Source organism: Drosophila gunungcola, unplaced genomic scaffold (assembly GCF_025200985.1).
Source record: "Drosophila gunungcola strain Sukarami unplaced genomic scaffold, Dgunungcola_SK_2 000001F, whole genome shotgun sequence".
In the NCBI taxonomy this organism is placed as follows: domain Eukaryota; kingdom Metazoa; phylum Arthropoda; class Insecta; order Diptera; family Drosophilidae; genus Drosophila; species Drosophila gunungcola.
Genome location: NW_026453197.1, coordinates 9,099,226 through 9,119,833, shown reverse-complemented (window position 1 = coordinate 9,119,833; position 20,608 = coordinate 9,099,226). Strand labels below are relative to the sequence as shown.

The following is a 20,608-nucleotide window of genomic DNA, read 5'->3' as shown; positions in this document are numbered from 1 at the left end:
ATTGTAGTGTTGGGAAGAAACGGAATTTTCCTTTTTCCAATTGGATTTTCATAGCGAAAGTTCAGAACTAAACATTTTTAAAAATATTTTATATAGAAATTATAAATAATATTAATGAAATAATTTATGTATTTAAAGGTGATAATAAAATGTTAAATTTACTGAAATTGAGTTTAATTTCTAAATATTTAATTTTTCAATATTTACATAACAAAAACATAAATTAACGAAGACAGATTTGATTTAAATGTACTATGGCTTCAATAGTTATTTATCAAGTATTATAAATAACAATGATTAATGTTCTAAAAATTAAATTAATATCATTAATCAATTTTGAAGAGATATATAATTACGCATTTTTAAGTTAACCAACCCGTATATTTTTAATTCAGAAAATAAATAAATCTATTCTTACTATTCTTGCGCGTTACAAATTCTTTTTAAACCTTTGAATATTAAATGTTGCACCTAACTTACGTTCACGGTTTTAAATAAAATAAAACTTATGATCCATCTTTCCCAAATGCTAAGACCATCCACATTTTTTTCTGTTTACTATTTTTACTTGATGCTTTCACTTCACATATATTCTTCATCGTATAGTTACACAAAACAATAACTAAGTCGGATACGTTATTGGTTTTTGATTGATTTGTGTGTTTTAGCATAATTTTTTTGTTTTGTAACTTAGAAACGAAACTTAAGTGTCTGGCTTAATGAGTAAAAATAAAATTGGTTATACAATAAGGCTACGCATTCATTAATCATAATTAATCAGTTAATCCTCGATAATCTGAGCGTACGCGCGCAGGCGCAGGACTCGCAGGGCCGGCGGATCCAACAACAACTGGATATAGCAACTTCACATATACATTTATAAATTTGTTTTACATAATTTTCATGATTTATTATTCGTGATTTAATGCCGCCGAAATGATTTTAAAAAACATTTTAAATGTGAGAGTAAACCAGAAATTTGTTGTTTGAATAATTTGCATAGATTTTCATAGAATTTCGCTCGTCTTCATTCTTTTAGACAAGCAAACTACATATGTTATTCGTAGAAAACAAATGCAAAAAGTTTTCAAGTTTGTGCGCTGCTGTGTTGAAGGAGGTCGCGTTGGCTTCCGATGAGGCAGAACATGGGTGGAGGGATGATGGGGTTTGTTTTAGAAATCAAAGTTGAACGAGTAATTTCGGCCACCGCCGGCGCCACCGCCGCCACCACCGCCACCGCCGCCGTTGAATTGGAAGAATGAGCGGAACATCTGATTCGGATCGAAGTCGGCTGAAAAGCAGAACATAATTGAAATGGTTAAAATTCATTTTGTATATATGTATAATTCCATTTAAGCCTCACCTTGCTCTTGCTCCTCAATGTCCTGACCGCTGTCGTAGCGCGCCTTTTTGCGCGCATCGGACAGAATGGCGTACGCCTCGCCCACCTCCTTGAACTTGAGCTCCTCCTCCTTGCGCTCCTCGGCACTGCTATTGGCATGTCTATCAGGATGATGGACCAGCGCCTTTTTGCGATACCCCTTCTTGATCTCATCGTCGGTGGCACTGCGTCCGATGCCCAGAATCTTGTAGTAGTCCTTTCGCTTCGACTTCTTCAGCGCAAACTTGGCATCGCGCAGCAGTCGCTTGATCTCGGGCGTTTTCTCAAGCTGCAGCGCCGACTCGTAGTCGGCCACCGACTCCTCGAATTTCTCCAGATCGTTATAGCAGCGGGCACGCAGCAGCAGGGCCTTCAGATACTGGTTATTGAGTTCCAGCACCCTATTGCAGTCGGCCACGGCCTCGCGTAAATTCCCGATGCGTGTATTGACCAATGCCCGATTGTAAAGCAGTTTCGAATTGATATCCTTGTTGTGCTCGTCGATCTTCAAAGCGTCCGTGTATATGACGTGAGCTTCGCGATAGCGACCCGATTTGAACAGCATGTTGCCATTCTCCTTCATCTCCTTTAGCTGCTTGCATTTGCTGCGCATCTGCTTGGACTTGTAGTGGTCAGGGTCAAGGGTCAGGGCGCGCTCAAAGTGCAGGATTCCCTTGTCCAGATTATCGGTGTAGTACAGGCACAGTCCCCTCACATAAATAGCGTCCGCCGAGGTGGTATCCAGCTTCATCACTCCCACAGCAATGTCCAAGGCCTCATCGCAGCGTCCCAAATATGCAAGGCATTCAGCTTTGAGAAGGCGATATCTGAAAAATAGACAGTTTGGAATTAATCACTCGACTATTTAATTTATCTTCATCTATCTATTTCATGCTCACAAATATACAAAACGCGTCGTGACAAACAAAAAACTATATGAAAAAAATAAGATTTGTCTTTACTTTTTTTTTAATGTATGTATGTTGTTAGAATATTGTTTTTTAAAACAACCAGTGCTTAAAAATGTAATGCGACAGGGGTCGTCCAATTATTTTGGAAATTGTTTAGTAAAAATTAAAAACTTTATCAAATAAACTAGCTAGGTTAAAAACACTATTTTACATTTTAAAATGCGTGCCTAAAAAGATTTGATATTTTAGTTAGATTTGTTTAAAAATTGGTTATAAAAAAACTAGTGTTATAAAATGACATTTTTTTTTAGTCCTTTACTTTTTTAAAAAAATTTCTGGACATGAAAGTGTTTTTATTGTTTTTGTGTTTACCTGCTATTATAAAAATCTAAAAAATATTAAAAAAAAAAACGTATATATTTTTCTTCTGCGAATCAAAACTCATGACCCTGTTTTTCACTAATCTGATATTTCTGGAATTCCATGGGGTTCGCTTTCGGGAATCACTTACCTCAAGCAAGCGGGTGCCAATTTCAAGGCACTGTCCAGGTAGAACACCACATTCCGATAGGCCTTTGTGTCGTAGTTGGTCTGGATGGTTGCCTCCAGTTGGCGCAACTTCAGCGCCGCCGCCTGTTCGACACTCACGGCCGTGCTCTGCGGATTCAGCTCGACGACCATTTTGACGGCCTGTTCGGTGCCGATGATGTCGCCCAGGGCCAGACAGCACTTGGCCACACGGACGTAGGCCTTCTCGAAGCCCGGATCGATGCGGATGGCGTGGCGGGCGTCGGTCAGGGCGCTATTATAGTTGAGCAACATCATGTAGCAGGCGGCCCGATTTCCGTAATATGCCGCCGAGTCCGGACACAGCGATATGGCGTCCGTGTAGAGCTTGAGTGCATTCTGATAGTTCTGCGCCTTGTATTGGTCGTTGCCCAGTTTCTTCTTCTCTTCGGCAATGCTGCAAGTACACACAGTGAGAAAAAACAATTTTCTTGGTCAATCCTTGGGGCTCAGAGCTCAGTGCACAAAAGAATCGGTAAGTCGGTCCTTTACATAGTCTACATAATTTGAATTTTTAATTTCATGTCGTCAACCGAGGCGAAGTAACTGCCGCGGGGCAAGTCGTCGTCGTCTTCTCAAGAAGAAATGTACAAAACGACCAGAATAAAATGGAACAGCGAAAAGCAACAGGAAGTTATCCGTTGCTTGTGGCTCAGACGCCTTTTCAAAATGCACATTGGCACGGAAAACGTGGAAAATGTGTTCAAGAAAATGCATTTTCCTTTAAAGTTTCATTAAAATTTAGTTTAGTTATCTACAAAATGATTGATTTGCAATTAATGGTAATAAAGTCTATCAATTTTTGTTTTTCTATCAACATAAATTACATCTCTTAACAATTATTAGTTATTAATTTATGTATTTTGTATTGACGTAAATCATTTAACATATGTTGACATTTGTTAATTGCGACTCGGAACAAATATCAATAAAACATTAATCAAGAAAAAGTTGTTCTACATTTATATGTTTAAAAAACCAAATGCTTTTTCCGCAATTTATAATTCACCTCGTTGAGAACATCCGCCTGGCCGATCAATTTGCCCTTTCATTCATCCGTTTCCATCCCATTTTCAGCACACTTTTCCATTCGAAGGAAGTGCAACAACCTGCGCCCCGCTCAAATGGGCCAAGAAATTATGGCATCACAATGGCCGCCAATAGGGCGACACTAATGCGGACGCCAAAGAATCCCGAAAGCCAAAGAAATTCCCTTTTGCCACACACACCCTCTAAGCCCCAACGCCAACCCACTTGGAGTTGTGCCAGGCAGGGTGTTTACTGTACCGAGCATTGTCGCCAGTATTACAGGGCATAAGTGCTTTATGCTTGTTGGCTCGTTGTTGTTATTCTCGATTTTCACTCGGCCTGTTTGTTATTTATTTGCTTGTGGTTTCGGTTTCCTTTTGCCTATTTATTTTTGCTTCTGTGTGCTATTAAAAATACATTGTGATATTACAAAAATTGAGGGGATTCGTACCTTTAGCCCTGCACCTTTTTTTTTTGATTTTTTTTTCTCAAATATCATCTTGATTGTAAAGTTACGTTTTTTTTTATTTAAAAAGTAGTTTCTTGTACTATACTAATTTAACATCAATATAACTAAATACATTACTGTAACATAAACTTAAATGTATTTACATGTAGTAATTTTACACCAAACCGCAGTAAATATTTGATAAAATTCTTTAACCAGCCCTAAACATTTTTTCCCACTTCATTGTAATAGGAGCTTGTAAAACGATGATTATAGAAAAAGTGTGAGCATAGAATACGAATAAGATACGGCGTGCAAACAAAAGATGTTAATTACTACTACTAAAAAGAATAATTTGCATTGCCAACTTTTTTTGTCTTCTTGTCTCTCCAGCGGACAAAGAGAGAAGGGGCGGCAAGTGGGTGGTTGGTAGGGGCTTTGGCGTTTTTTTCAAGTGCTCAGCACAAAACTTTTAATTGCTGCCATAACTTGCCAAAGCGGTCGCGGCCTAAACCACAAATGGGGCCAAAACTGGGGTTTCGGATATCTTGGAGGGAGCGCGAATGGGGCGGTGCAACACTCCAGTCAACAGCAGCAGTTTGCATAACAATTAGAGAATCCCATAAAAGTCAAAAATTCGGTTGCGCTTGATTGGGCAACATTTTAGAAAGCCATTTGTTAGGGGGACCGACTGCCCCTTTATCCCTTCAGCCATTTTTTTCCACCCAAAAAAGTAGGCAACGCGGTTTGCATTTGCAATTCAACTTCAATAAAAACAGAAGACGTAGAAACTTCAACAGAAATTCGCTGGAAAAAAAATTGGAAAACTAAAGAGCTGATTTAAATTAAGCAGTGGGGAAAGGTGGAGAAATGGCTGGCACGCCCAAAAACATGAAAGCCCGGGCTAGATAAATAAAGCTCTAAGTGGGCACCGCCGCCACCTGAATGGCAGGCAAAACAGGTAACAAAAAATGGTAAACGGAAAGCGAAAAAAAAGAACCAACAAACTGAAAGCAGAAGAATGAATGCAAAGCATGCAATGCAAATTTAAGCATGTATAGATTACATTTACGGCCAAAATAATAGCCCTACAAATCAAAGCTTCCCAGAGGGAGATAGCTTTGTTATAATATTTATTATTATTGGTAGAAATGTAGATATTAAAAAAACACTTCTTTATGTTCAAATTATTTATTATGATTCTGTTCTTGCATCTTGTAAAAATCTACATTTTAGATTTCAAAGCCCTTTTGTATACGGAAGTCAATTTGCTATTAATTCAATTTATAAATTTAAGTACAAATGTACTTGGGCAAAAACTAAGTTAAAATTTCTTCTGATACGTCTTTTATCTTGCAAAACTGAAATTTCAAGAGTTAATTACAAAGTTGATCTATTAATTTTCATTTAAGAGCTTTCAACCGATTTTAGACATAATCACCTTCATTATAACTTTTTATTACCCCAATGGTGCTAAAATGGTGACCCCCACTGTGCGTACGTGTTGGTCTGCATATGTGTTGCCTGCAGGTTACAACAAAGTTCAATGCGCGATAAGCGAAGTCAATGGTAGAAGAACATTCGAGGAATGTGATGTGCAAGTGAAATGGCGATGGGATAGTGTGAGTTGTTCGGAATAATCATTCCCTCATGAATATGCATGGATTGACGGGGTGAATGAAGTGGGCTGGCTTGTGATGACAAAACTTTTCGCACAGCCAACGAAGGAAACTTGGACGCCGGGTGACATGTGCTGCAAGAATCATGCAAAGTAGATTGTCAGGGTGTCAAATCTATCAGTTAACTGAAGCGATAGCTGGAGACGCACAATTGGTACAGTGGGACCACTTAAAGGTGGAAAGTTTAACACGCTTGCTGATTACTTTCGCAACCATTAAATCAAGTTTTGGAATGGTTATTATTCTTACCTAAAAGACTTTGTAAGCTATAATTTAAATAATTCACTTAAGACAAGAAGTTATGTACAGTACCCAAACTAATTATTTATGATAAATTCCAATTTAATTAAATACAACAAGAATTTATTTACAAATTTTGCTTCATCGTACAAATTATTTCCATTAAATGTACTACAGTTGAAATAAAACCCCCCTTGCAACCACAAAGTATAAACTTCAGTATTCCACATTCCTCCTTTAGTAATTTCCGCACAAACTTTTCCGCCATACATCAAACTACCCAGAGCACTGCCATTTGCATTCCATTAGCATCCTGTCATATCAAATTGGCTTTGACAACAATTTTATTCGGCATTTCTACTTACCGCGGCAGAAACGTAAATTCCTCCGAACTCATATACAATTTATTGAGCATTGGATAGAGCGGAGGATTCAGACTTTTAGGGTTATTACTTATCGGCATAAGAAAACCGAGGGATATTAGACACCTCCCATTAAATGGCCAGTCAAGTCAAGTGGCTATATATTTGTTGTTATGATTTTATACACTACTCTAACGCAAAAACTACAAAAATAATTGGCTATCAAAAGACTAGTTAAGCGAACACTTCGTTATTGCTGGTGGTCTCTGGCAGCCAACGGAAGCGACTGATGTTGATGCTGCTGCTGGTGGTGTGTTGCTGCTGTGCTGCTGATGTTGCCGCCGTGCTGCCTGCATGTTGCAGCTGCTGCTGCTGGCGACGATTTTAATGCAACGGCACGTCGAGAAGCTTGTTACCGAGAACCAAAAGTTACGAAGGCAAAAATACGACCATGCTACCGACTTTGTACTTACAGCAAAGATATTTAAAATAGCTACAGCGCACAGAAAACATATTGCACTTTTTTTTCTTCTAATTTTGCGAATTGATTATTTAACAAAACAATTTAAAGAATAATTTTTTGAGGTTGTGTTTGGAGTTAAAAAAATCTTTTCTTGGTTTGCTTCAAGATTGTTTTGGAGCTTACTCATAGGAATTGCCAATTGTGTCAACAATATTGTATTTAATTTTTTAATAAAATTGTACATGAATCCAATTTGTATAGGCATTTACTGTAGTAATTTTCCAGAGGCAGTTGCTTTTTTGTAAGCACTGTGCCTGCAGCGAGAGAACGAAATTCTAGAGAGGAAACGGAGAAAGCATTACATTGTGCAGAGCGCATGTGAGAGAGAGAAAAATTCCGGTGAAAGGGAAGAAAGGGGCAGGAAATAGGGTGGGTGGCGGTCTGTGGGTGGTAAAGCCTCTCTGCAGGTGGCTCTAACGATATGCCAGACAATGCCACTCGCCATTGCACCCATTTGTTGGTCAATAAGGAAAAAATCTACAAAAAATTATATTACAAAAAGTGAGTACCCTTTTTTTAATTTGAGTCATGTGCTCTAGCAGATATTAATCATTAAATACATTATGTAAGCTTAAAATTCTTAAAACACTGTTAATCAATTACTGCTATATTGTTGAATGACTAATAAATATAAATTTTATCTTTGTTTAAAAAAATGCTGATGACAGTCTCATTATTAATCACTAATAATCAAATGCATTAACCCAATAAAGTATAGTCATTTTAATTAACTTGCAAAACTCTAGAGAATGTAAAAAAAAATTGCAGACATCTGCATCCGATATCCATCTACCAAAAGTCAATATTTTATCACATCCTTTACTCTGAACCCCGAACAAATTTCACTTCAGTTAACGCTGCGCAGTCAACAAACCCTTTGCGAAAGCGCATATCAAATAGTTTACCCGTTTACCCATCACAACAAGCTTAGGGAGGACCAAAGGCAGTGAGCGGGGAAGCGACCAGCGGACATGACCTGCCACAAGTTGAAATTGCTTGCCACAAGACCCCAACGCACACAGATACTGAAAATACTTGCAGAACTACAGTGAAACTTTTCTAAGTCAAATTTCCTCAAACTCAAATTAAATATTTTTCTAAAGTTAAAGAATTCGTATTTATGTGTGTGTTATTTATATGTATGATATTTATAATGTTTTTTTAATGCCCCTATGTGTAAGAACATTTTTGTTTGAATATTATAAATGATGAGATTACAGTTTTCAATTTTTATTTTGAATAATAAACAAATTTTAAATTTATGAACTTATTAAACCATTTAAAATTAAATTCAATAAAAAAATAAGACATAATTTAACATCAAATTTGTAATAAATCTTAAAATTTTACTTTTCTTTTTTTTTTTTTTCTTTATTTTGTCAAGCTGCACTGTCATTTAGTGATTCACGTGGACCACGCACAGTAGGTCAATGCGGGTTCTGTTTTTGTGTTTGCCCCCAACTGCGTGAACCGGAAATGCTGTGCAGACATAATGGCGGCCGAAAATAAAGGGAGCGAATAAAACAAAAGCACGGTTGGGCGAAGAGCCAAAAGCGTCAGGCTTAAGTGAATAAGGAGAAGAAGTTTCCAATAAATAAAAGAAAAGCCAGCTTACGAATGGAGAGCCACTTTGGGGAAAATGGTGAGAAAGAGGGGATTACAAAGCTAATGAACCAGTGAAGAGTTGGTCTGAAAGTTTAAGCCAAATTGCCGGAGTGGAGAAGTTTCCCGGGAGCTAAATAAATGGCCGAACATTTGAAGAAAAACAAAATGCAGAAAACTGTTAAATATAAAATGGAATTCCACAGATTTAAACTTAATTTGGTAAAAACAATTAACTAACTTAAATGAATTGAGGCCTTACAATAGGCCACAAATATTTTAATGGATAACGCTATACTAATTTTCTATTGTATATAATAGTTGGACAATTTTTTGTCAAAAAACCATTGTATTTTATAGTCTAGATATCTTTTTTCCTCAGTGAAGAAGCCCAGAGCTTGGCATCTATTGTCTGCCCAAGTGTGGGTTGAGAACTAATGCAAACAATATAAAATACATAATTGATTGTTATCTCACAGCCCTCCTCATCATCATCATCATCATCATCATCAGAATCAACACCATCGCCATCGTCATCATCATCTCCATCGTTATAGAACACTTGCATATGGATGAGCTCGTGTTCTATTGACACTTGCTTCAATTGAATTTATGGTCCCTAGTTTTGGGTCATTGTCCGACCCATTATTCTATGTGTTAGCTTTGAAGGAGGTTAACGGGGAAAATGGTTAGGTTCTGCCAGTTGTCAGTTGTTTGCTATTTATGGCACACACAATACGTAATAAAAATACACAAGTACATCTGTCATCGGGATTTATGGTGGTGGGGAATGTTGCCTTTTAGTTCTTTGCGACACATCTATTAGATACGTGCTTAAGGTCCAATCAAATTAGATGATAACTAATACAGAGTGCTCCGATTAGATAAATGATGTGTTGAATTGGGAATTAAAAAGAGAATATGGAACAGAAACATCAAAATTAAATCGAATATTTTGTTTATAACTTTAAAAAAAGAAAAGCATGGTGGCATAAAACATGCTTTAACATAATTAAATTTAGACACAGGCACACATTTGTCACAAAAAAATAATAGTCCACACATTGTTCCCCAGCTCGTAGTAAATTTTAAAATTTCTCCAAAGAAAGCAAATCGTAAATTATAAGCCGGGAATCGCATTACCCTTTGACACAAAGTGCCCCATAAAAATATGACCAAAGCGCAGCTAAATTGCGTCTGCAAACATACAATTTTAACTATCCCACAAGGAATTCACAGACACGAGCTCTCCGCACAACATTGCCCTATAATTCTTGACTGGAAATGCATTTTCGGAGTGGGATCTGATCGGGTTACCCATGTGAGTCATTTGTTTGCCTGCAACTGCAATAAAATGCATGCAAAATTTAATGCTACTGCACTTTAAAACGCAATCTGCACCGCCCACAGTAAGAGCAACTGCAACAAAAATTGCAACTGCAACAGCAACATGAGCAGCAGATATGCCAACCACAATGGCGGGGGCATAAAAACATTTATGTCGGGGCAATAAACGACACACCCAGCACGAAAAAATAGCAGAGAGTTAAAAGACAACACAAAAACCAAAATTATAGTGCGGTAGCAATGCATTGTACATATTTTCCCCACGCTGCAGTTTTTTTTTGTGTATGTATTTTTTTTTTTTTTTTTTGGATAAGAATTTGCGCCGGCGACCTCAATGTGCCATATGCCAAAGCTTTGCTACCCAAAAAGTTGGGGCCAACACATGTGCCAAGAGACCCAAAGAGGCCCCCCTAAATGCTCTTCTAGGAGAAAGGACAGAGAACCAATGGGGGAAATGGTCGAGAGGCTATGCATTTGGCAGCCCAGTTGGGCTCTGACATTTTAAAGAGATTGAGAAATGTCGAAAAGATTTTTCTTTCGCCTGCTGCTTTTTGTTTCAGCACAGAGAAAAAAAATATTAATACCAATTCGATTTTGGAGCCATGTCTATCACATAATATCGAAATGAATATTCTTGAAACAAATAAAGTAACAAGTCAAATGATTTTAAATCATAAAGAGTTAAATATATGTAAAATCAATTTGAACTTGTTAAAGAATTTCTCTGAGTATATATTGCTGCAATTTTCTTTTTTCGCCTTGATCAGATTGGTCAATGCTCTTTGCTCGGGGTTCGAAGAAAGTGTGTGAAGGGCAAAGGCTGCCAGAAAAGTCAAAGTAGTGAATTGAGTCATTTCGAGCCTACATATAAAAGTGTTGCCCATTTACACATATACATTGGTTTCTTGTAAAGTAAAATGACTTTCGATGTCTATTCACTTTTTAACCTAGATACTTCGATTTTTAGAAATCTTACAAATACAAAATTTATTTAATAAATATAAAACTCTAAAGTCGAACTCAGACATGTAGTGAAACCACTTAACAACATTTGTATTGATAATATTCAATATTCTATAATATAAGGACTTATCGAAATGACTGTGTCAGATATATTTAGAACAGTTTGTGGACAGTTGAATAATATTGATGAACTCGTTTTTCATTGGAAAAAAGTATTTATATTTGTATCCATTTCTTATCTTAATTATATGGATTTTGTTCATGTTTCCCAAGAAACTTATCAATGCTTTAGGGTAGGCAGTTCCTTAATTTTATACAAAGAAAAATCAAATTTTTATAGTAAGGGAAGGTTTGGTTGTTAAACTCAGTCATCAATAATATAAATCAACCCATTTTAAGTGTTTGATTGTATCAATTGATTTTTAATTTCGACGCCTCTGCACGTGGCGACTCAGAGTCCGATAGGTGAAGTGAAAAACCACGACAATTGAATATGCAAAAATACACCAGACGACACCCAAACACACAATGATATATATAGACGCACCCGATTTGAGTACAAAATGTGCTTACAGTTGCGGTTATTTCGAAGTGGCTTCAAAATACCATTTTTAATAAAATTTAAAAGTTTAATCCAATATTTTAAAATTGTTAGTGGTACATTTTGATCAAAAGTTATTTGATAATTTTAAAATGGTTTAGGTTAAGTTTATTTAAAGCAATTAACGAAACGTGTCTGGTTTATCACATTCCTATATTTCGGTATCGCAATGGTGGTTTAGATTGTTATGTCGTTTTATTTCCTGCACTTTGGATTTCGTTGTGGTTGGCATTTTTAACCGAGATAAATATAAAAAACACTTCTACATAACTTACTACAACATTTTCTGCGGGATCGTTTGTATTTATTTAAATAGAAGTTGGCTTTTCCTTCTGGTCAGAGTGGCCTTTTCTTTTGCATATATAAAGTGACTTGATCCCTTGATTGCTGCTATTTTGGTTTCACTCCCGTGATTTCAAGTTCGTGTTGTAAATCCGAATCCTATATAAGACACTTTTTGCTCATCACAAATAATTCGGCTTAATTTTATCGTATTACTGACAACGTAAATTTTTCGTTATTTGACAGCGGAGGGAAGACAAAAAACTCAAAGCGAAAAGTCTTAGGTATTTTCCTTATTTATTTTTATTTTGTAATTTTCCCTTTACCACGCTTTTCACAATTTTCGCGACGAGCGCGGATAACGACGTCGATCGACGCACTGCGATTTGCGAATGAGTGGGCAGAGTGCCGATCCCCGCGATGATCCCCTCTGCCGGCAGCGACTGCACCGCAGACCAACAGCTGACGCGGAGAGAATCGAGAGAGAAAGAGCAGCTAGCAGAGAATGTGAATTGCAAAGTGAAAAATGAGAGCTACATCAAATAGATATTAGCAGCCAGATAATTAAGGGGGAATTATGCTTGTATGCACCTATTAAATTTAATTAGGGTCATGATTCAGAAAAAATTGAAAACAAAATAGAGCAGAAAACAAAGTTATTTATTATGCGTTTTGTTTTTTATTATTTACAAAAAATATATTTAAAACAAGTTTTATTAGTAGTTCATGCGTTTAAAAGAAAACGTTTTTTTCCAGAAGATATTTTTTTTTAACCCTCAAAATGTTGAAAAAGTTATTGCACTCTCTCAATCCTTGTCTTCCTCATTTCGCTTTGTTTCTGGTAAACATTTTATATAGCAATTTTCCCGAGCAATTTTACTTCCCGTTGTTTAAGAAGACACACATACAAAAATTTACAGATCTATAGAGACCATATATGTATATCTACCATATAGCCGTTAAATGAAGGCGTGTCGTGAATTTTGAATGGGACATGAACGAGATATCCTCTGCTTGCTGTCAGCTTTTAATTAATGTTTAATACAAAAATGGCACCACAACAAACAAGAGAGAAAAAGAAAGTTGTAATTTTGAGAAAAAGGTCGGATAATTATTTCGAAAAAATGAGAATGCAAAATGAAACCGCAAAATATGCCCGACCTGTTCCAGTTCACTATCAAATTGGGGCAAATCCAAATGCTATTTAGTGCACATTCCGCTGCAACAAGTGAATTGCATTGCAAATGCGACTGAAACCAGCAAAAACCAAAAACCAAGCAACCAGAGCCAAGTGAAAGTGAAGACACAAACGAACAAAGCAATTAAAACCACCAACCACTGCCGTAACGAATGCTAAAAACAAAAGAAAATTAATTAACAAAGGTTTAAAATTTGCAAAGAAATAACCACAAATTCCCGAATTAACTAAGATAACGAAGCCGCAAAAAAAAAAAGATAATGGGCTAAGCCAGTTTCCGTAAAACTGTAAATTTAAATGATAAAACTTGTAATTGCTTTCAAACTATAATGGCGCCACTTAGTTAAGTGCTTATTTACAATCTGCCAACACCAACAACAGTTTGAAATTGAAAATGGAAATGAATTTTCCCGGCCCTGTTGCTGTCTTTTTGGCTCCACAGCAAAAAAAAAATATATTAAAGTCGAATTTAATAACAAAAACTTAAAGGTGGTTTTATTATTAATTGGAAAACAAGTGTTTAAATAAGGTTTGTTGTCTATTTATTTTATAATTATTAACAAATACCTTACATTGATTTTCAGAAAGGCTACAGCAGTACTTTAAAAACTCATGTACTTTTATGTTCAAATTTATTCCTGTGTACCCAAATATGTGTAAAAACTTGCTTCGAAGTCGTTAGAGGCGGCAGACTGGCATAACTGGCTTCCAGATTCGATTCAGACAGATAAGGCAAGACAAGACAAGACAAGAGACTCTCATGGGTAGCAGATGACAGTTGCCTAGGCTTTTTGACATGATCTACGAAAGATCGGGTTTTTTATTTTCTGCCGGGGGAAATTGAGCAATTTTCCAATGCATTTAACTGAATGTTTACGATATGATAAGGTTTGAGTGGCAATCAATGGAGTTTCCGGCTCAGGGAAAAAATCAAAAGACGTTAAAGCATTTTACAAGTTTTTAAACCCTCTATTTATCTTCAATTAGGTAGTGACCTTGTCATTCTATCCTAAGCTATTGGCCATTTCAAAAATTCGCACACTTCTCGAGACATACAAAACCCATTGTAAAATCATAAATTTAATTGAAAAATTACCTGACCAAAAATGTTTAATAGGCGCTGGCCCGCGCGAGTTGAGCATTACGTAATTTAAAGCTATCTTGCTATTGTCTTCAAGTGACGACCACTTTATAAAAACCCACAACATCCGCTTAGAGCTTCTCGAAACTATTAAGATCTTTAATATTGAAAACCATCAAATTGTTCGCTCATGTTTCTGGGTTTCCTAATGTTTTCTTTCGTCTACCGTGTTCTTTTTTAGGCTCGTGACGAATCAATAATTTAATTGACCCACTTTAACTGGAGTCGAGCAATAACTTTTCGAGAGTTACGTAGTTGGAGGCTAATTGCCCAAAGTTATAGTTGGCCAAAAGTTTACCCATTGAAAGGGCAACATCGAAACTAGGTTGATGACGTCCGGAGTGGAAAGCGTTAGCTTTGTGATGACCAATAAATAGAGCAAAGTGCTGTTCAAACTGTGCTTTAAGATAAGTTAAATGTACTAATGGCCTATAGAAATTTAAGGTTTAAATAAGGTTTATTTACCTTATAATACAACCTTGAGCTTTGATTACTAAAACAATTATAGAAATGACCTAAAGTAAACTTAGAAAGGCAACAATTTATTCAATTATGTTCACAATTTTTTTTATAAGAATGTGATAATGTTTAAATCTAATCACTAATGTAAAGCTCATTCTATTTTTTTACAATTTTATAAAGATTAAGAACACTGCTAAAAATGTAGTTTACACTTTTAAAGCGTTTATAGATTATATACGACCCTTCAGTCTTTTTTGCCACACCCAAACGACCTTGAACTTAACAGGACCAAAATATCGAACCGGTGTCTATATATATGTAACAGCAGCCTCCTTTTCTTTTCCATGGCGAATAAAATCAATATGCTTATGCTGTAACATCTGCCTTGAAAAAATTGTAAATTTCCCCATTTATCGGGGTCGGCATTTCTAATTTATCAACAGGTTGACTCATAGTAGATGTGCAAACGGGTTCCCCTCATCATCTGGTCTTCCAAGTAAGTGCAAACAACAAAAATCATACTAAACATCTTTTTTTGCGAAGGGATGAGTCACTTTGGCCAGACAAGAGAAATTTTTCCGTTTTTTTTGCCCAGTCCTTGAACCCTAAAAGGCGAAACAAAATTACTAATGGAAATTAGAAAAATGCTGAAGGCCTGAAAGCCAAGAGTGTATTTTTTTCGCGCTTGGGTTCAGGTTCATTCACATTAAGTTTTTTGGCCAACTTTTTCAGAAGCGTGTGTAGGTTGCCCGCAACTCTTGGCTTTGTCTTTGTTTCGATCTTTTGGCGATGACTGTATTTGACTTTGAACGCTGATCAGTTGATCGGGTCAGTTCTTCACACGAAATTCAGGGCCATAAGATGTTATCCCCCTTTTAATCAATTACCTGTCTTTCCATGCAAATCTTATCTATCCACAATGTATTTTATATTGTATTATTAGCGATTACTCACAGTAAACAACAACAAGTGACGCAAATTCTAGCGGAAACAACGTAATAAAAACAAAACGAATTGCACAAAATATTAAAAAAAACTTGTATTGCCAAATATATATTATTTTTTTAGTCGCACTGACAATTTCACTTGAGTGTCAACTTCGATTATCCAAAAATACGGAAATAAATACAATCGCATTTTATTGAATGCAAATATCAATTCTTATTTGTTTGCCGTTGTGTGAAAGCAACGGAAAAGAAAATAAACGCAAATGAAGCGTGACGAAATGGAATTTATAACTGTTTATGTTGGCAAATTAACAAAAATGTGCGCAATTTAAGTGTTTAATGGTTCTAGGCTTAGCTTGGAATGACAATTTCCTAAAGTTCTAGGTATTTTATTTATTTTTTTATAACCTTTTTAGGAATTTTCTTATTTTTGAATAAAAACACCCATTTTGTAACAAAAATCTTTCTTTAAATGCAAGACAGCGACTCTGAAACTGTTGCCTAAATACAGACTGGTGAAATCAAACAGTCTTGAATTTCAAAATTTAACGTTCCCACACACACACAAAGGCAATGAAAAACATTGGGCGGCAAGCAGAAAGTAAAACCAGTTTGCAGCAAGAACTAAACAAAGCGCACCTAACAACAACAAAGAAGTTACAGTCAGACCTTCCAAACTCAAAACATTTTATTTCCGTTTTATAAATTTTTTTCTTTTAAATATGTAATTATTGGATATAGAAATTCTGATTTTAAAACGGAGTTATACGATTTGAATTACGAAAACCAATTAAAATCTGAATTATATATAATTCTATTTTAATTTTAATTTAAAAAACTAAAAATTCATCGAGTCGTCTTAAGCAAGCTCTACTGTAACTGCAGGGCGTGTGCGTTGGCGTCGCTGACGTTTTGTTTCCTTTTTTCTATATTTATTTGCTACGTTTGGCTGCTGCCCATGACCATGTCAAATGGGTGCGACAAGAAGGGGGAGAGGGGCTGGGCTAGTGAGTGGGATAGAGGTAGAGACCCCGGGCAATGAGATTACATAAAACAGCAATGCAAACACATACTTTAACACCTTGCTGTTATCGTACAGTTTGGGGTTGACTGTAATTGCTCAGTTACGAAGTTGCAGAAATACTACTACGTTTATGCGATGATCATTCTATCAGAAGTGTGTTTTACATTTAAGGTGATATGGTTTCCACAGAGGTATTGCATTGTAGATTTTGATCCATTGTATTTATTTTAAATTCGTGAAAGTGTGGCACACTGTTTTGTCAAGTAACCTCGCATAAACACAGCGACAGTTTATGATTCACTTCTAAGGCACATTTTCAGGTGGACTGTTATCGTTGGTTTAGCAGCCACTGTAGAATTTCCGCTTGTTTTTTTTTTGTACTTACGTTGCAGCGTCCTTGGGCACAATTTCCTCTGCCGCAGCGACGTTGGCATCGACTGGCTGCTCCACCGTTAATTCAACGTCCATATCGGAGTTTGATGAGGTTTCCTCGCGTTCGCTATCGCTAATTTCGATGACTTCGTCGTCCATGCGTGGCAATTTCGAAGAGAACGAGAACAGCGACCAGAGTCCAATGCTTCCCAAACGTTGTTATTCGTCAATTCCTTTTTTTCACTGTTTTTTTCGCTTTTGCGTCAATCGCACGTATAGAGTGTGGCAATGTGTGTGAGCTGCACGCGCGCCGCGTAAAAACTCCCGGATTTCTGGTACTTTCTTCACGCGCTCCTTCTCTCGATGTTTCCGCCTTCGCTTCTGATTTGAATGCACGTCGCTGGCCAATTAGTTGTTAATTTTGAAATTTTTATTTCGAATAGCCAAACGACCCGAACAGACGAAAAAAAGCGTGCCGTGCGAGGGAAACATACGAAAAGGAAAAAGTGTGACCAAAACTTGAATGTCTAAATAAACCACCTTATCGGAAGGGTGGCCCGTCTAGCTATTTTAAAGATAAATATTTTGTTTGCAATAATGAAAGAATGGGACAAATCCGATACCCTAAATAAAATTGGCTATAGAAACTAAAAAATTAATAAACAAGAAGGAAAGCAAACTTCGGCAAGCCGAAGTTCATATACCCTTGCAGCTATTGCATTAATTAAATACTTTTGAAAACATTTAAATTATGATTTACTTGAGTATGTGCTAAAAAAAACATTGAGACTATGATTATTTGCAGCTCAATTATTAGATAGTTATTTTATATATTTTTATTATTTCTATGGGAGCTATATGCTATAGACGTCCGATTTTGATAAAATTTATACCATAATTCTGAAATAATTAAACATTGCTATATGTCGAAGAACTAAACAAAAAATTAAAAAACAGAAAAGTTATAATTTTTTTCATTTATTTTTCCGATTGTTCCTATGGGAGCTATATGCTATAGTCGTCCGATTTTGATGAAATTGAAACCGTAATTCTGAAATATTAAACCATTACTATATCTCGAAGAACTAAACAAAAAATTAAAAAACAGCAAAGTTATAATTTTTTTTCATTTATTTTTTCCGATTGTTCCTATGGGAGCTATATGCTATAGTCGTCCGATAAAAGAAGACCCAATGTATTCTGTTTAAAATAGTATAAGCATTCAAGAAATGTCTTAGTTTTGGCATGCTCAAAGAGGAATCTCGTTTAATTCCGAACTGAACTGATTACATTATTTAAAAAAATATTTTAAATGCAGACACTAGCATATTTAGTTTTACAATTTTATGTTAATTAATTTTTATACATATACTAACACGTGATTCTTACAATTCATTTTTATTTTGGGAATCAGCTTTTTTCTTGCCAACGCTTCTGAAACCACAACGTACGGTTGCTGTCTTCGCTTAGGCTTAGTCGAGACGCAAGCCGGTTACTAACCGCCAAATTTGAAACTAATTAACAAACAAGTTATCTTCTGCTTATAGAAATATAACCTAGGGTTCATTAAGACTGTCCATCTTCTATAGTAGATTGTTGTTCCTTTAAATATACCAAAAATGAATGTATTCATTTCGTATTGTAATATACATATATATTTTTATTGAGTCAAAAGATTAAATACATGGCTCTTTTGGTACTTTAAAACAAAATGAATATAAGCAGAAAATTATAATTTTTGTGATGTGGCCTCACCACAGCAGGCACTTTTCGAGCTGAGGGCCATTTCGGCGGCATCCAAAAACCTCATCAAAGGGTTCGAAACCGTTCAGAAGTTGCTGCAAAAGCTCCTGGTCCTCTTTGTACTCTACGTTGAAATCGCTATTTCCGCAGAAGAACTGCCCCAAACTTAGGAAGAATATCTTTTCCGGTTGCAGATGGGTGAAGTCTATTCGGTTCTGGTTCTTGGCATTTTTAGAATATGTAGTATAGGCAAGCTCCAGACCGCCATTATCGACTATGCGTTCATCTATATTCTGTGTTCCGTTACGATACATGCATTCTACAGCTTCATCGAACCGCTGTGACTTGAATTTTTGATCGTTTCCATCGCTGTTAACTAGGATGCCGCTGGTGTCAAAGGCATTCAATAACTGATGTGCCAGAGTAAATCCCGTCAGGCTGTAGTCAATCCCATCGTTCTCAGTTAGATAAGATGTGCTGACGTAACTAAGTTTCTATACCATAGAATTGAAACTTACATGTATAAAGCCTATCTTATTTAGTGTTAGCATTAGCATTTTCAATTGCTTAAATCTAACACATCAAATGTTTATATTATTGTTTTAAATTTCCACGAATAACTCGTCACTTACAAAGTGAGACGGTTTCATTTTAAACTTGGCAGCGCCACATGTCAAGACATACAGTACGCGTTTTCTTACTTACGATAGCTCCCTGCCATGCAGCTCACTGACAATTGCTGAGTACTTTTTGTCGTACAATTATGGCGCGTTTATTGAACTTACACGTGATTATTTGTTTTCAATTTTTAATTTCTTATTTTCTTATAAAATGGTTTTCTATAAATATCTATTAAAAAAAACCTATTTATTATATTCAATTAAAATGCTATAATAACCATAATTACTACCAAAGCATGAACTATTTGGTAAGTACCAAAGGCAGGCCCACTAAGGTTTTAAAGTACACGATTATAAATTAAAAAAGTTTGAAAACAAATGATAAGTTTTCTAAAAATACCCTCACAACTGCAAAGTACTTGACTAAAGCATATAGATAAAATATTTGCCATAAATGTTAATGTATTAATTTGAAAAACAACTATTTAAGAACTATTTAGTTAATACTACGGCGGATTTTTGTGACAACATTTTTGTGGCCTTTTGTTTATATGCAGTTTATTGTTTTGGGAGTAAAATTGGTAGCCTGAATACCAAGCTGCCAAATGTTGTATTACAAAAGTATGCAACTAAAATTTTTATTCTAAGGTCTACCTCCAAAATAACCCCAATAGAACCAAATATTTGACTGAAGAAAAACAGAGTAACAACTAGAAAAACTAATTACAATACTACAAAAATTACATTTTTTTTATTATATAAAATATTATTGACTAAAATATAATTAATTTGTATTTCGGACAACCAAATTTGATAGTTCAATAAATCGTAATAAAGACGCGATTAGCCTAACGACACAAAAATTTCTTAAAAGGTCTTGGAACTGCATATTTGCAATCAATTTAATATCAAATGGTCGCTGTCATCTAAAAGACAGAAGCAGAGTAAATCCACAAAAGAAAAGCCCCAAACGAAACGAATAAGAAAAATCCATACGTCATGTGCAAACACAATACATAAAGACGTATTCCATTGCCATATAGAAAGATATATACGGAACTCTCTCGAAACAAATGGAGAGAACGGAATGCGATTGGTTCGGCGATGGAATGGAAATCGTTGTGGAGAAGAATCGCAGAAGGCGAAACGAAGACAAATAATAGAAA

At 35.9% G+C, this 20,608-nt stretch overlaps 1 protein-coding gene across 3 annotated transcripts; it reads right to left on the bottom strand.

Moving 5' to 3' along the window:
• Positions 1-544: 544 nt before the first annotated feature.
• Positions 545-17,591, bottom strand: LOC128261382 (dnaJ homolog subfamily C member 7). Of its 3 annotated transcripts, none has more exons than XM_052995052.1 (4): positions 17,093-17,591; positions 2,804-3,256; positions 1,364-2,208; positions 545-1,291 (listed from the first exon to the last, which is right to left on the bottom strand). In XM_052995052.1, the coding sequence occupies exons 1-4, from the start codon at positions 17,236-17,238 to the stop codon at positions 1,173-1,175; spliced, it is 1,563 nt and encodes a 520-aa protein (XP_052851012.1). In that variant the 5' UTR covers positions 17,239-17,591; the 3' UTR covers positions 545-1,172. The 3 variants fall into 3 exon arrangements, with proteins under 3 accessions (XP_052851012.1, XP_052851014.1, XP_052851013.1); XM_052995054.1 differs by lacking the exon at positions 17,093-17,591 and adding an exon at positions 11,929-12,319; XM_052995053.1 differs by lacking the exon at positions 17,093-17,591 and adding an exon at positions 6,621-6,773.
• Between the last annotated feature and the right edge of the window lie 3,017 nt (positions 17,592-20,608).